The 14,028-nt window shown below is 43.1% G+C and overlaps 1 protein-coding gene across 3 annotated transcripts in view; it reads right to left on the bottom strand.

Moving 5' to 3' along the window:
- The window catches only part of MST1R (macrophage stimulating 1 receptor), a 34,037-nt gene that overhangs the window by 3,626 nt on the left and 16,383 nt on the right, over positions 1–14,028 (bottom strand). Inside the window, exons 9-17 of one of the 3 annotated variants that reach the window (XM_074197984.1) lie at positions 9,277–9,435; positions 8,929–9,019; positions 8,461–8,673; positions 8,112–8,258; positions 7,442–7,601; positions 1,876–1,977; positions 1,591–1,737; positions 1,088–1,168; positions 405–586 (exon numbers count right to left, since the gene is read on the bottom strand). In XM_074197984.1, the coding sequence (XP_074054085.1) occupies positions 405–586; positions 1,088–1,168; positions 1,591–1,737; positions 1,876–1,977; positions 7,442–7,601; positions 8,112–8,258; positions 8,461–8,673; positions 8,929–9,019; positions 9,277–9,435 (1,282 nt within the window). Of the gene's footprint in view, positions 1–404; positions 889–1,087; positions 1,169–1,590; positions 1,789–1,875; positions 1,978–7,441; positions 7,602–8,111; positions 8,259–8,460; positions 8,674–8,928; positions 9,020–9,276; positions 9,436–14,028 lie in introns of those variants that run through there. The other 2 variants (XM_074197983.1, XM_074197986.1) reach the window with 2 other exon arrangements.

Raw genomic sequence — 14,028 nt, forward strand, 5'->3', positions numbered from 1 at the left:
GATGCTTGGAGAGACTTGCCCTTTGTCTTGCCGCCTGGAGATGACCTGGACAACAGGAAGACAATATGGGGAGAAACAGACCCTTGAAGGGCTGTTTATGGCAAGATCAGGGTGGGGGAAGACCCCAAAATCCTGTGGCATAGGTTGGAGACTTTGGGCAAGTAGGAGAAGCTGTAGGTTAGACTTGAGGTGCTCAATGAGGTCTAGGGAAAAGCTGCAGACTTCTCCCTACATCCTTGGAAGAAAAGAATTTGGGCTCAAGCTGGGCAGCCATGGTGCTCTTGACCTCAGGTGGATGGAGGTGAGGCCTATAACCTTGGGGGCCACAAAATCCAGGACTGACTGAGAGGAAGTGCAGGAATCATCTTAGAAGGAAGGTTGGTGGTGAGCTGGAGGTTACTTACCCTTTTTGGGGAGCGGATGAAGTGTCGTAGGTCTCCGTGTTTCATGTAGGGCAGTACCACTCGGGGGAGCCCTTCAGGGGGCAACAGGATGCCAATGAGGGAGAGGACATGAGGGTGATGGAAGCTTCGCATGAGTAGGCCCTCCCTCAGGAATTCTTCCACTTCTTCTATCTCCGTGATGCCTGCAGAACACTCAAGCTCTCAGTCCAGCTAGGGTCCTTATCAGTGGGCTCTCCACCAAGGGAGGTCAAAGAGGACCAGACCCCCCTCAAAACAAGCATTCAGTGAGCCATCTGCTAGGCACATTGGGGGAAGCACAATTCTGCTCTTTCTTCACAGAAGTAAAAGATGAGAGCATCACAGATCCTGGAGCCTGGGTATTATTGTGCCCATTTTACAGAGAGGGAAACTAAGACCGAGAGAGGGGTAGAGACTTGCCCAAGGTGACCCAGGTAGCATGACTCCAAGTCCAGGGCTTCTTCCCCTGCACAGCAAGAGAAGACATGGTCTCTTCCTTCTCCCTTGATCATCTTCCCATTCTCCTCCATTCCTCTCCCCATCTGAGTACCAAATAAGGACCTGACTTCAAAGTCCAAGAGATTTCAGACAAGGGTGACTCAAGAACCACCCAAATGGGTATACACACACACACACACACACACACAGACCCTGATCATACTTACGGTTTAGCGATTTGATGGCACAGTGGATTCGATTCTGGGAAGAGTCCACATATTCCCCATGATAGACAATTCCAAAATGGCCTGGAGATGGAGAAAAATATTTCCTACTGATATTGGGATGGACAAAGGGCAGGAAAAAAGCTTCTTAAGGATGTCAGGGATGACATGGCCACTAGTTACCAGAATGGAACTGGTTTTAGCCCCATTCCTTCCCCTGGGCCATGAAGTCCAACTCTATCCCCTACCCTAAGTTCTTGTGCCCCACCTACCCACCCACAGAGTTCAACATTCCCAATCCACCAGTCCTGAGCCTTGATCTGGCCTCCATCCACAAGACTGCCTTGCCAGCCCTCACCATTGCTGTTGACTTGGTTACCATTCTTAAGGAGATGCTGGGGAAGAAGGTAAACCTTATACTATCCCTTCTCATCCCATTCCATTCCCTTAGCTCAAGCCCCTACCCTTGCCTAGCCAGCCCCTAAGACATCCATGCCAGCGCATACCTTTGCCAATGACTTGGTCATCATGTGTAATGATCCGCTCAGGTGGGATGAGGACATCCTTCACCTCAGTCAGGAGCTCTAAACTCAATTCCCCCACACAGATGGATTTTACCCGAAGGAGGGGAATCCCAGAATCACTGGTATTGCCTGTGGATGATGTAACCTGAATATGACCAGATCCTATTGTGGGACTGAGGGCTGCAAAAAAATGAAGAGGAGGGGACATAACAAGGGGTTCAGTGAGCAGGCCCCTTTCCAATCCATCCCTTGTTATTACTTCCTTACCAATTCCATTCCTGTAATCAGAGCTTGATTGGAGCAGGGGCAGGGAGACAGCTAGATGATTTCTATCCAGAGACCCTTGTGGGGTTACATGAAGAGAGATTTCTGTGAAAGCAACAGCCCCCCTCAGAGATGGACTAACCACAGCACATCCCTACCCCCAACCAGTGGTGCAGGGCTCTCTCCCCAGAATCATCATGGGGAGACAAGAGACTTATATTTTAGTCCTGGCTAGTTAACAAAGTCCATGTAGAACCTTAAGCTAGTCAAGTCTCTCTGGGCCTCAGTCTATTCATCTGCAAAAAAAAGAGATAACTTACCTCCCTGGCCAGTGAGGGAAAGGGGCAGTTTTTTAAGGATGAACTGAGGATTACATCGTTTAAGGCATTTTTTCTCCCCAACAGATAGGCACAAAATGATGAGACCTGTTCTTTTTTTCTTTTTAAGAGGGGGAAAAGGAAGGAATTACTTAGTTGTCAGTCAGGAACATGTGAGTCAAATCCCAAGAACTCATTAGCAATCAGGAGGCAGTGTGACAGTGGTGAAGAAAATAGGAGATTTAGAGCCCAAAAGGCTGGGGTTGAAACCCTAGCTCTGCTAATTAGCACCTGAGCCTCAATTTGGGCCTTGGTTTCTTCCACTGTAAGAAAAAGTTGAACTTAGATGATCTCTTATTTCCTTTCCATATTCAGGTTATTGACTGAGAAAGAGCCTAGGTTACTGAAGGTTGGAATGAATCATCTTCAAAGGGCCCCAGCCAGTCTCTGAGGAAATTTTATAGACCAGCAGACTAAGTCTACCTTTTATGAGGTAGCTCTTCACTACTCTGCTGTTTTGTGTTTTCCTGGGACACTAAAAAGATTTTATAGCAAAAATCCAAACCCTTTCCAGAATACCCAAGCCTTACATTATTATTTGTCTCTCTCCTGGCTCATCTAAGCTGAGGCCACAGTTAGACAATAAGCCTCTGTCAGTTGGTCACTCAATCAAGTGACTCACTTGTTGTTAGTTGCTCTACCTTTCCCATCCTCAGAGACTCCAAAGTACAGATCCCAGCAGTTGGCTCTCCCCTACATGTCCAGGTGTATGGAATAAAGCCTTTGGCATCTTTCCTGGTGGCATTGCAGACATGCATTAGAAAAGTCACATGCTGAGTCCATAGACACCTCAGTGGCCATAGCAGATTCAGCAGGGTACAATTAAAATGCTCAGGTTGAGGAACCCCTGGGGAGATGGATGTCATACAATAATTCTGGATTCCTTCATTTTTTTCCAAGCTAAGCATATCTTTGAATAATATAATCTCAGAATCTCAATTCTGATGGAAATACATCTTGGCAAAGAATGCATATACAGAGATAGACTTCCCCTATCCCACTTTAACCACTATGGAAGTCACCATGCCTGCTAGTTAGGTAGCTATGTCTGCATCTGCCAGAGGATCAGCCTGTCACTCCTAGGACCGCTACCTGTGAAATGAACTGTGCTAAGACAATGATCCAAGACAATTCCAAAAGACTCATGATGAAAAATGCTATCCTCACCCAAAAAAAGAACTATGGAATCTAAATGCAGATCAAGGGATACTATTTCTTCTCCCCCTCTCCCTTTTTGACAACAAGACTAATGTGGAAATACGTTTATGTGATTTTATATATATATATATATATATATATATCAGATTGCCTGCCCTCTTGGGGAGGGAAAATGAGGAGGAAAGGAGAAAAAAATTTGTAACTAAAAATCTTATAAAAAATTAAAAAATGAACGCTGACAACCATCTTTACATGTAATTTCTAAAATTTGAAAAAAAAGAAGAAATGAACAGTGCCAAATGTCTTGGGCTCCTTCCAAAGATTAAGAAACTAATCCTGACTTCACAAGTCTATGTCTGCTTGTATTCCCCAGGTAAGCAGCTCAAGTCCTAGTCATGCTTTCCTTTGAATGCTCCAGAGTTTATGCTTCTTGGTTATTTTTGCTATCCTTTGGAGTCCACAGAATCATTTTGTGCCAGATTCAGAGATCCTCTTGGTCCAAAATCACCCAGGAGGACTTTTGTAGCTATGGACTAGTAGTCTTGAATAGGACTAATAGCCTTCTCACATAGTATCACAGATCCAAAATAAAAGCAGCCACAGAAGTCATAAACTCCCTCATTTTATAGTTGAAGAAACTGAGACCAAGGGAGATGAAGTGATTTGCCCAAATGTCACATAACATCTTATGTAAGATTGTTTGACATACAGTCCCATGGTAGAGTTCTAGTAGCTGTTGAAATAGCTGCCCCTTCTGCAACAGGCATCTACCTTCATAGGTGCTAACTCTGATTCCTGAGGATTACTACTCACAAATCAATTTTCTGGATTTACCAACAGTCTTTCATTTCCTATTGATCAAGTAGGCTTGGCTCAAAGCTATAAACTTTGCTTTCACCAACTGTACACTCTCCAGAGGAAGACTCTGGCTCTTTGCCTTGCTTCCATCTGTTAGGGGCCCCATTTCCTCTTGTGACAGATCAACTTCAGCCCCAACCATCGAGACAACTATCATTTCTGATACATGGGGATTTATGGGATGGGGCATCTACATTCACATTGGTTCTTCCTGTCAAATAATGCACATCAATCTCAGAGATGGCTGGTTGCTAGCATCCAAATTAGCACTTGTCTAAATATAGGTCAACAAGTTGTTTTCTATTTTTTTTAGGTTTTTGCAAGGAAAATGGGGTTAAGTGGCTTGCCCAAGGCCACACAGCTAGGTAATTATTAAGTGTTTGAAACTGGATTTGAACCCAGGTACTCCTGACTCCAGGGCCAATGCTTTATCCACTGCGCCACCTAGCCGCCCCCTGTTTTCTATTCTTACATGAAATTAGCTCTGTACACATAGTCCCCAAACATTTTAGAGCCAGCCCTGTCGAGGTCAATCACACCAATATCCCTGTCCATGAGCCCTCTACTGGCAAATGCAACTGGCTTCCAGTGGTCATTGATTTTCTGATACAAAACTGCCCCCCAGGTTATCTATGTGTGTGGCAAAGTACATTAGTCAAGTTACTAAGTCATTAAAATCCATGTCACTTTTCTCATCCCAGCAATTTCCAAAATGTGTCAGGGAATTTGGGTTGGGTCCCCTCTACCTCCTTCTACCCTTCTGGCCATGGTCAAATTTTCTGTACCACCAGTTTAGGGAGGACTGTGGACTATGGGACCTTAGGATGATACCATTCTTCCAAGTGGTTCCTGAGTGTCCTTTATCTCTGAGAATGAGATTTTCCAGAACTGCTCTCAAAAAGGAGAGTTAAGGAGGTGGATGGTGAACAGGGTCCCTTGTGCAAATGTCACATCTCCTTCATATAATGAAAATATTCTGATCTTCATGCTGGGTTTCTTCCTCTACTTTCAATCTTCCTACTCCTTAAACATTGGTAATTAAGTCTGAAATTGAGCTTCTCCAAATCTGCCACCAAAGGTGTAGGGTTCAGGACTCACTTTAGGGCTCCAACTTGCTCCAGTCCTTGGTTTTTGCCAGAAGTTTTATCATTTTTTAAGGTTCTATTCAGGAAGCATGGATGAAGGAGATTTCCAAATATTGCACCCTCACTATCTAACTTCCATTCACCACTAGGACAGGTGTCCATTCACATATCCAATACTGATCCCTCTTTATGCATATGCCCTAGAATTGCTCTTAAAAGGAGAGGTACTTAGTTGCTATAGATAGCGCAAAATCTCATGTATAAAAGTTCTCTGTGTATACAGCTTTCTTCTCCCCTATCTAGACTATGGACTCCATGAGAACATAAACCATATCTTACCTAAATGTGTATCTCCTTCAACTAGTCAATCAAATATTTATTAAAGACTTACTATGGGCCAGCCACATTCAAAGAAAAAAACAAAAAGTAGGCCCTGCCTTTAATAAGCTTATATTCAATTGGTAGAGACAATCTATATATAAAGAATCACATATAAGACATATAGAAAGGTGGAAAATAGTCTAAGAGAGTTAGGCACCAGTGGTGACAATAGGGAGGGGTGAGAAAATGCCGCCTATATAAGGTGGGATTTGGGCTGAGTCTTGAAGAAAACCAGAAATTATAAGAGTTGGAGGCAAGAAGAAACAACATTCTGGGCATGAGGCAAGAGGCTTCATGAGAGGAACAGCTTATTATGATTTATGCTAGAGGTAATAGGGAGCCATTGGAATTAATTGAGTGGCAGGGTGGGGGGGGATTGGGGGTGGGGGGAGGGTGACATAGTCAGACCTGCTTTTTAAGAAAATCACTTTGGCAGCTGTGTGGAGGATGGATTCGAGTGGGGAGAGAGTCACTCTGCACTCAGTAGATACTTAATAATTTTTTGATTGATTGATAATAGACATGCAAGTTTTCTGAGTCATCATGAAAAGCATAATGGGTGCTATCATGAATTATAATTTTCCATTGTTAGATTCTAGTCCCAAGGGCATAGGCTTGGAATAACAGGACTCCAGAGCTTCCTGGGAATCTTAAAATGCAGAACACAGATTGTCAGACTGGGAGAGAAGTTAGAACCCAGAACATAAAATGTTAGAACTGAAAATGGCCTTAGAATCCAGAACATATAGAATGTCACACCTGGGGGTGGGGAGCTTAACAATATAGAACAAAAAAGTTAGAGCTGGGAGACACTTTAGAGATCATACAGTTCAACCTTCTCCTTTTAGAGATAGGCAACTAAGTCCCAGATGGGGGAGATGACTTGCCCACATTTACCTGGAGTCAGTGGCAGAGACAGGACTAAAATAGTTTTTCTGACTCCTAAATCTGGGGCTTTCATGAACTTTTAGATCTAGCCTGGGGAGAAGGAAAGTCTAACAGACTAAGGATCTATTCCTTCAGAGTCAATCTAGGAACTGAAAGGGACCTCACCTCAAAAGTGTCTAACTTGTCCTGCACCTAAGCAGGAATTCCTTTTAAAAATATGTCCAACAAATGGTTGGAGACTTCCATTCATCACCTCCTGAGACAGCTTTTTCCACTTTGGGAGGGAATAAGCTTTATTTAGAGCTTCCTCTGTGTCAGAGACTGTACCAAGAATTTTTACAAATAGGATCTCATTTGATCCTCATGACAACCCTGCAAGGTAGGTGCTAATATTATTTTACAGATGAGGAAACTGAGACAAACAGAGATTAAGTGACATGCTCAGAGGCACATAGCTAGTAAGTGTCTGATAGGGTCAAATTTGAACTCAGGGCTTCCTGACTCTAGGACCAGTTCTCTATCCACTGTACCACCACCTAGCTACCTCTAACTATTGGAATGGTTCTATTTACACTGAGGCATATCTTCCTCTTTCATTTCTTCTTCTAAGTTCTGCCCTTTGCCACCTGATCTCAACTCATCATAATGTCAAGACCACAAAAGTATGGGGGCTAGACAATTAAAACCATCTTTCCTTTGGGACCCATCAGCACCAGCAGGGATGATGTCACCTGAGATCTGTTCAGTCTCCCAGACTGGTGAGGAGGATGAATGGATGAGGAGGTAAGGGTGAGGGGAAGATGAATCAACAGAGCCACTCACCCTGCCTCTTACTCTTCTTCCTCCACAACTTGAAAAGCAGCAAGGACAGGAAGCAGATTACCAACACAATGATGATTAAGAGCACAAGGATATAGGCTTGTGGGGACTGTGAGTTTTGTATCACATTACCAAGGTCCTGACATTCTCCATTAAAGCAGACCTAGGGACCAACCAGAACAAGTTTAGACCCTCTGGGCTATGAAATGAACCTGACTAAGCCCCCACAATACTCCCCACTCCCCAGCAGTCTCCCCCTCATAAAGGACCTACTTTGGGCCATCTTTACCATCCAACCATCTCTAGCCCACTGGTCACTTGGATTCTAGCCCTGGTTTCCCTGGATCTGTTAAGTGAGATTTCAATTTATGTTATTAGGGCAAGGGGGGGGGGGGAGATTTAAGCCTCCATGATACTTCCCCAGGATACCTCCCAATGCCCTGATGATGCTGCTCAAATCTTGTTGTGATCCCATTGTTGGGACCACTGAGCAAAATCATCCCCTCCCAGCTTAAAGGGGACCTGAAATGGTAGAGATAAGTCTAGGGTTTAGGAACCCAATAGTTAAGTTCTACCCTTAGAATGAGAATCTCAGGTTCAAAGAAACAAAGGGGACTGTGACTGAGATCCCAGAATCCCAGTCTTCAGCCCAGGGGCCCAGAAAGCTCCCTACCTGTAAGGGAGCTCCACTACGTGGGATGGACAGCCCAGAAGGAACAGAGCAGCTTACAGGGTTACTTTTTGGGTCAACCAGACAGCTCTGGCCACCCACAGTCATGTTCACATCCATGCAGGAGGCCACAGCACTCAGTCCAGAAAACTGCAGGGAATTCCATCCTCTTATAAACATGAGAATAGATGCTTTCTACCCTACCTCTCCTCCAACCAGGCCCCTTTTCTCCACCACAATTTTCCTCTTCCCCCAAGCTACCTCTTTTCCCTTCTTCCTTTTCTGCCAATAGCTTCCCATTCCCTTATAGGCTAGGGCTCTCCTAGAGTCAAGGCTCAGCTCCCATACAAACCTTTACTTCCACAATGCCCTTCTCAATCTTCAGAAAACTCATCTGTGAAGGGCCTTGGGGCTTGGAGTAGAATGGGAAATTGGGGTGGAAGTAGAGGATGGAGTCATCCCCACTGATGCTCAGATTACCCTGTATCTGCTCCAGGCCTGGCGGATTAACATAAGTAGGAGCCAGGCATACACGTTCAGTGGGGAGAGTTGTACCTTTGCATTCCTAAGGACCAAGTATAGAGAGGCTCATAGGTTGATGAAAAACTTAGCTCTGGACACAATAGATGAGGGAGGTGTCTGCCCCTGGAGAGGTAAGGGAGCACCCACCCTCCATTTGACCACTTTTAGGGAACAGCCTTGGAAATACTTCCTCCCAGTACCTAGGATAGGGATTGAGGGCAGCATGGTTTACACATACTAAAGTGGGAAGGAAGGAGAGGAAAAGGATCTCAGATAAAAGTACAAGGGATCTTCTCACCATTTCTTTTCTGTTATGCCCATCCTCGAAGGTGGTAGTCATCTGCCAAATAGAATCCAGATTCTGACCTCGTATAATAATACGGGAGCCACTAGGGAAGATCAGAAAAGAAGACTTTATTTTCTGCCCTGCTACCTCCCATAGAATACTCTGAAAATCAGTAGCCACAAGGAAGGAGAGTGGAACCAACTGTACCCATGAATGCCCAAGTCAAGGGGAGAACTAGGACCTACCAAAGGATTGTAGAACCCTGGGAACACACCTACTCCATCAGGGACCTAGGAGCTCAGATCCTCAATTGAGGGAGGAGAGGGGGAAAGAGGGGTGGGGTAGTCAATAGGGACTCACGAATAGCTGCAATTGGGGGAGATGCTGAAGATTTGGGGATTGTTCCGGTACTGGAAGAGCCAACGGGTAGGGATCTCAGCACCACTAATGTTCAAGGTGATGGACACGTTGGCCTGGGCTGTTCCTGGTGGTGTGCTACACAGAAGCTGTTCATCTATTCTGGGGGAGATGAGAAGGAGGAAAAAAATCCAAGGACTGGAATGGCTGTCCTGACCTAGCTCTTCATTATCCTCTGAAGACTTTGTCCTGCTCCAGGCTGGATCTTTCTTGAAATCTTTACTCAGTCATCATCACCACCTCCTCTGTGTCTTATCCGACTCTCCTGCTTGCCTAATAAGGTTAAAGAACCACAGCACTCCTGCCTGCAAATGGCCTGAATGAATTTAGTCTAATCTATAATTGAACAGAAGTCTCTACAATATTCCCAACAAGTGGTCCTCCAGACTGTGCTCAAAAATTAACAGGGTGAGGAAATTTGCTACTTTAAGTGGTCAAATTTTCATTGTTATGAACTTTTCCTTTACATTGAAACAAAATTTGCCTCCCTCTACCTCTTGCTCCTAATTCTGCCCTCCTCACAGCCAAGGAGAATTCTAAGCCTACAGCTAATTATTGTAGTTTGATAAAGTGCTGGGCCTGGGGTCTTCTGACTCCACATTCAAATTCAACCTCAGACATTTACTAACAGTGTGACATAGTGTTTCCTCATCTATAAAATGGAGAAAAGAAGAGCACTTAGCACCAGGGTTGTTATCAGGATCAAATGAGATAACACTTATAAAGCACTTAGCACAGATCAAGCTTTATATAAATGTTGGTTATTATTATTACTATGTGAAAGCCCCTCAAATACATGTCTGTAGCAGCTACATAGATCTGTCTATAGCTTTATAATCTATATAAACACATATATTAGACTTTTTTTTAGGTTTCTTGCAAGGCAAACGGGGTTAAGTGGCTTGCCCAAGGCCACACAGCTAGATAATTATTAAGTGTCTGAGACCGGGTTTGAACCCAGGTACTCCTCACTCCAAGGCCGGTGCTTTATCCAGTACGCCACCTAGCCGCCCCTTAAACACATATATTAGAACTAGATAAATCTAACCATAATATAAATAAGAACAAGTTAAGAGGATGATAGATTTCTGGAGAAAATTGAATGGGAATAGGAAAGAATATACTTTTTTCTCAGCTATACCCAGTACCATCACAAACACCGGCCATGCATTAGGATACCAAAAAAACTCACAAATGCAGAAAAGCAGAAATATTAAATACACCCTTTTTTTACTGATCAAAATGCAGTAAAATCATGTCCAATAAAGGGCATTAGAAGTATAGATTAAAATTTCATTGGAAACTAAGCTAATCCTAAAAAAAGATTAGATAGAGTCTAGGTAGTATAATGGATAGAATACTGGACTTGAACTTAGGAAGACTTGAATTCAAATACTGTTTCAGATTCTCAATAGCCATGTGGCTCTGGACAAGTCACTTTTAACAATTCTCAGCCTTTGTTTTCTCATTCTTAAGGCATGGGGGCGGCTAGGTGGCACAATGGATAAAGCACCGGCCTTGGAGTCAGGAGTACCTGGGTTCAAATCCGGTCTCAGACACTTAATAATTACCTAGCTGTGTGGCCTTGGGCAAGCCACTGAACCCCGTTTGCCTTGCAAAAAAAAACCTAAAAAAAAATAAATTGTTTCATTCTTAAGGCATGAATAATAATAGCATAAATTTCATGAAGCTGTTGTGAGGATCAAATAAGATAACATCAGCAAAGTGTTTTGTAACTTTAAAAGGTTGTATAAGTGCTGCTACTGTTTATCCTTTTTTTTTTAAGAAGTCCAATGAAGTCATGGGTGGTGTTTTGACTTGAGCTTAAATTGGATTTAAGTGATACAGGATTGCACAAAATGGTCAGCCTCACTCTCTCTTCCTGGGTCATCAAAGTCTGGTAGCAGGAGAAAGTCAGGACAACTGGTTATAGCCCTGGATGCAGTGGATGACATTAGTGTCTGTGATGCCTGACCAAGCCCTAAGCTCTACACGACACCTGCTTCAGCCACCTTTAAACAAATTGTTCTCAACTGCTCATTCTACCAAGGGGGGGAAGTCTTCCCATTCTTGGGGTAGTCATCTCCCTAATTCACTAAGGGGTTTGAGGCCTGGTGGTTACCCTCAATCTGGTTTAACCCTTCTGCTGAGGTGTCTATTGCATTTGCTACAGCTTCATGTAGACACAGATGAAGATTAGGTGACACATAAACACTAAAGTAAATGAGTAGCCCTGAAAATAGAAGCCCAGCAAACCCTCACACCAGAGGAACTATTCCTCCTGAACCTTCCATATGTCCCAATATAAATGCTAGCTCCTAATCCAAGCAAAACATTTCTAGTTCCCTCAAAGATCCTTCAGTGGAATTGACCCTCATTATTCCAGACAGGTTTTGTAGTATCTAGAGCTGAACATGGTATTCCAGATGTTATCTAACCAGGGCAGAGGACAATAGAGTTATCAGCTTCCTCATTCAGGGTGGTACTGGGCCTTTCTCAATGGGATTGAATCACATCTTCCTCATTATGGTCACTAGGGCTCTCAATATGGTTGACAATATAACTGTCAACCATAACAGAGTTTGATTACTTCCACTATTAATTTGTTATCAACTCTCAACTGGACCCTCACTGCAGCAAGGTAACCCTTTTATTTCTTCTTAATTCTCCATCTTACTCTCCACAATGTCTATACCAAAATTTGTCTTCTCCTTAAGCCCTACTACTCCCTTCCTACTACCCTCTCAGAATACCTTGATTTAACTGAGAAAATAACAGGTTAAAAAATAAAAAATAAGACATCATTAACCAAGAAGTTCTTCTTCTCCCATTCCCACCCATTTCTTCCACATTTTGAAACCTTCTGATGCCATCTCCTATTTTCCTTTATTCTAGTCTCTGATGCAATCCTCAGGGACAAGGCCAACCCCTTTTCTTAGACTCCCCCTTCTATTTCAGACAGATTGAAATACAATCACTCCCCCTTTTCCGGTCTTCAACCTTTCCCTTTATACTGGTTCATCCCTTGCTACTTACAAGCTCTCCCATCTCTCAGATGACTCTACCATCCCTCTTAAACTTATCATCTTATACTTTACCTCCATTTCATAGCCAAATTCCTAGAAAGAGTTATCAATAGCCCTTCCCTCTTCTTCTCTTCTCACTCACTTATCAGTCTTTTGTAATCTGGCTTCTGGTTACATCATCCAGCTGAAAGTGCCCGCCCCAAAGTTGCCAATGATCTCTTAGTTGCCCAATCTGGTTGTCTTTTGTCATCTTTCCCAACCATTCTTCAGTATTTAGCACAAAGGACTACTGTTTCCTCCTAGACACTCTTTCTTTCAAGATTTTAATGACACTATGGTTTCCTGGTTCTCTTCCTACCTGTTTGTTTCTTCTCAACTTCCTTGGCTGGTCTATCATATATATGCTACTTCCTAACTGTGTTAGATATCCTGAGACTTTGTCCTATTCCCTCTTCTCTTCCCTCTCTACACTTTCTCTTGGTGTCATCTTGATGAAAATGATTCCCAAGCCTATATATCCAGCCTTAGTCTTTTCTTCTGAGCTGAAGTCTTGCAGCAACTAACCTAGTAAACATTTTAAACTACATATCCTGTAAACCCTTCGGAGGATTTCTAAGACAGAACTTAGCACCTTTCCCCCAAAATTTAACCCTCTTCTGAAGGTCCCTATTTCTGTCCAAGTTTTACCATCCAGTCCCTCATGTTAGCAGCCTCAGTGTTATCCTCAACTCTTCACACTCCCTCATCCCACAAATCAAATCAAGTTTTGTCCTCCAAAACATCTCATTCACCTAGCTAATTTTTGGATTGGATAGAGGGCCCAGAAATCTAATGTCAGATTTGATTTACTAGGTATGTGACCCTGGGCAAATCATTTAACTTCTGTTTGCCTCAGTTTTCTTACCTGGAAATTGTGATAATAATAGCACCCATTTCTCAGGGCCGTTGTGAGAATTGGATGTGATCATAATTGTAAAGTATCTAACATAGTAAGCATTGTGTAAATGTTAGCTATTATTATATCATTCCCCTCTGAATTGGTCTTCTTGACTCCAGGTTCTTCACTCTCTTACCCATACAGCTTCCAAAGTGATATTGCTAAAAAATAGGTCTGACTGTCACTTTCTTGTCCAAGAAGCTCCAGTGGCTCCCTAGTACCGAGTGTCTGTTTGGCATTTGAAACCCTAAATAACCTGACTCCAAACTCTCTTTCCAGTCTTATTATACATTTCTTCCCTCACACAGTCTAGGCACAGTCCAATGAACTTTCTTGCTTTCCCTCAAACATACTATTTGTTCTTCTATTTCTTTGCCTTTGCACAGGTTGTTCCCCAAGCTTGGAATTTACTCTCTCCTATCCTCTGACTCTTAGATTCCATTCAGTGTAAATGCTACTGGTCTTGTATGTAAATTTGTAAATGCATGTGTATGTGTACGTTATCTCCCTCATTCTTCAGACAGAATGTAAGTCCCTTAGGGGTAACCATTAGTTCATTTTTTGTCTTTGGATCCTTGGAACTTCAGCACATAACCAGAAGGCTCAATAAATGTTCACTGATTGACTACTTGCCCCCAAAGAATTTGAATGCATTTCTTTATATTTCCAGCAAATAAACACAATAGGATATAGGAGGTGCATATAGGAGGTGCTCAATAAATGCTCACCCAA

Source organism: Macrotis lagotis, chromosome 8 (assembly GCF_037893015.1).
Source record: "Macrotis lagotis isolate mMagLag1 chromosome 8, bilby.v1.9.chrom.fasta, whole genome shotgun sequence".
Taxonomy (NCBI): domain Eukaryota; kingdom Metazoa; phylum Chordata; class Mammalia; order Peramelemorphia; family Peramelidae; genus Macrotis; species Macrotis lagotis.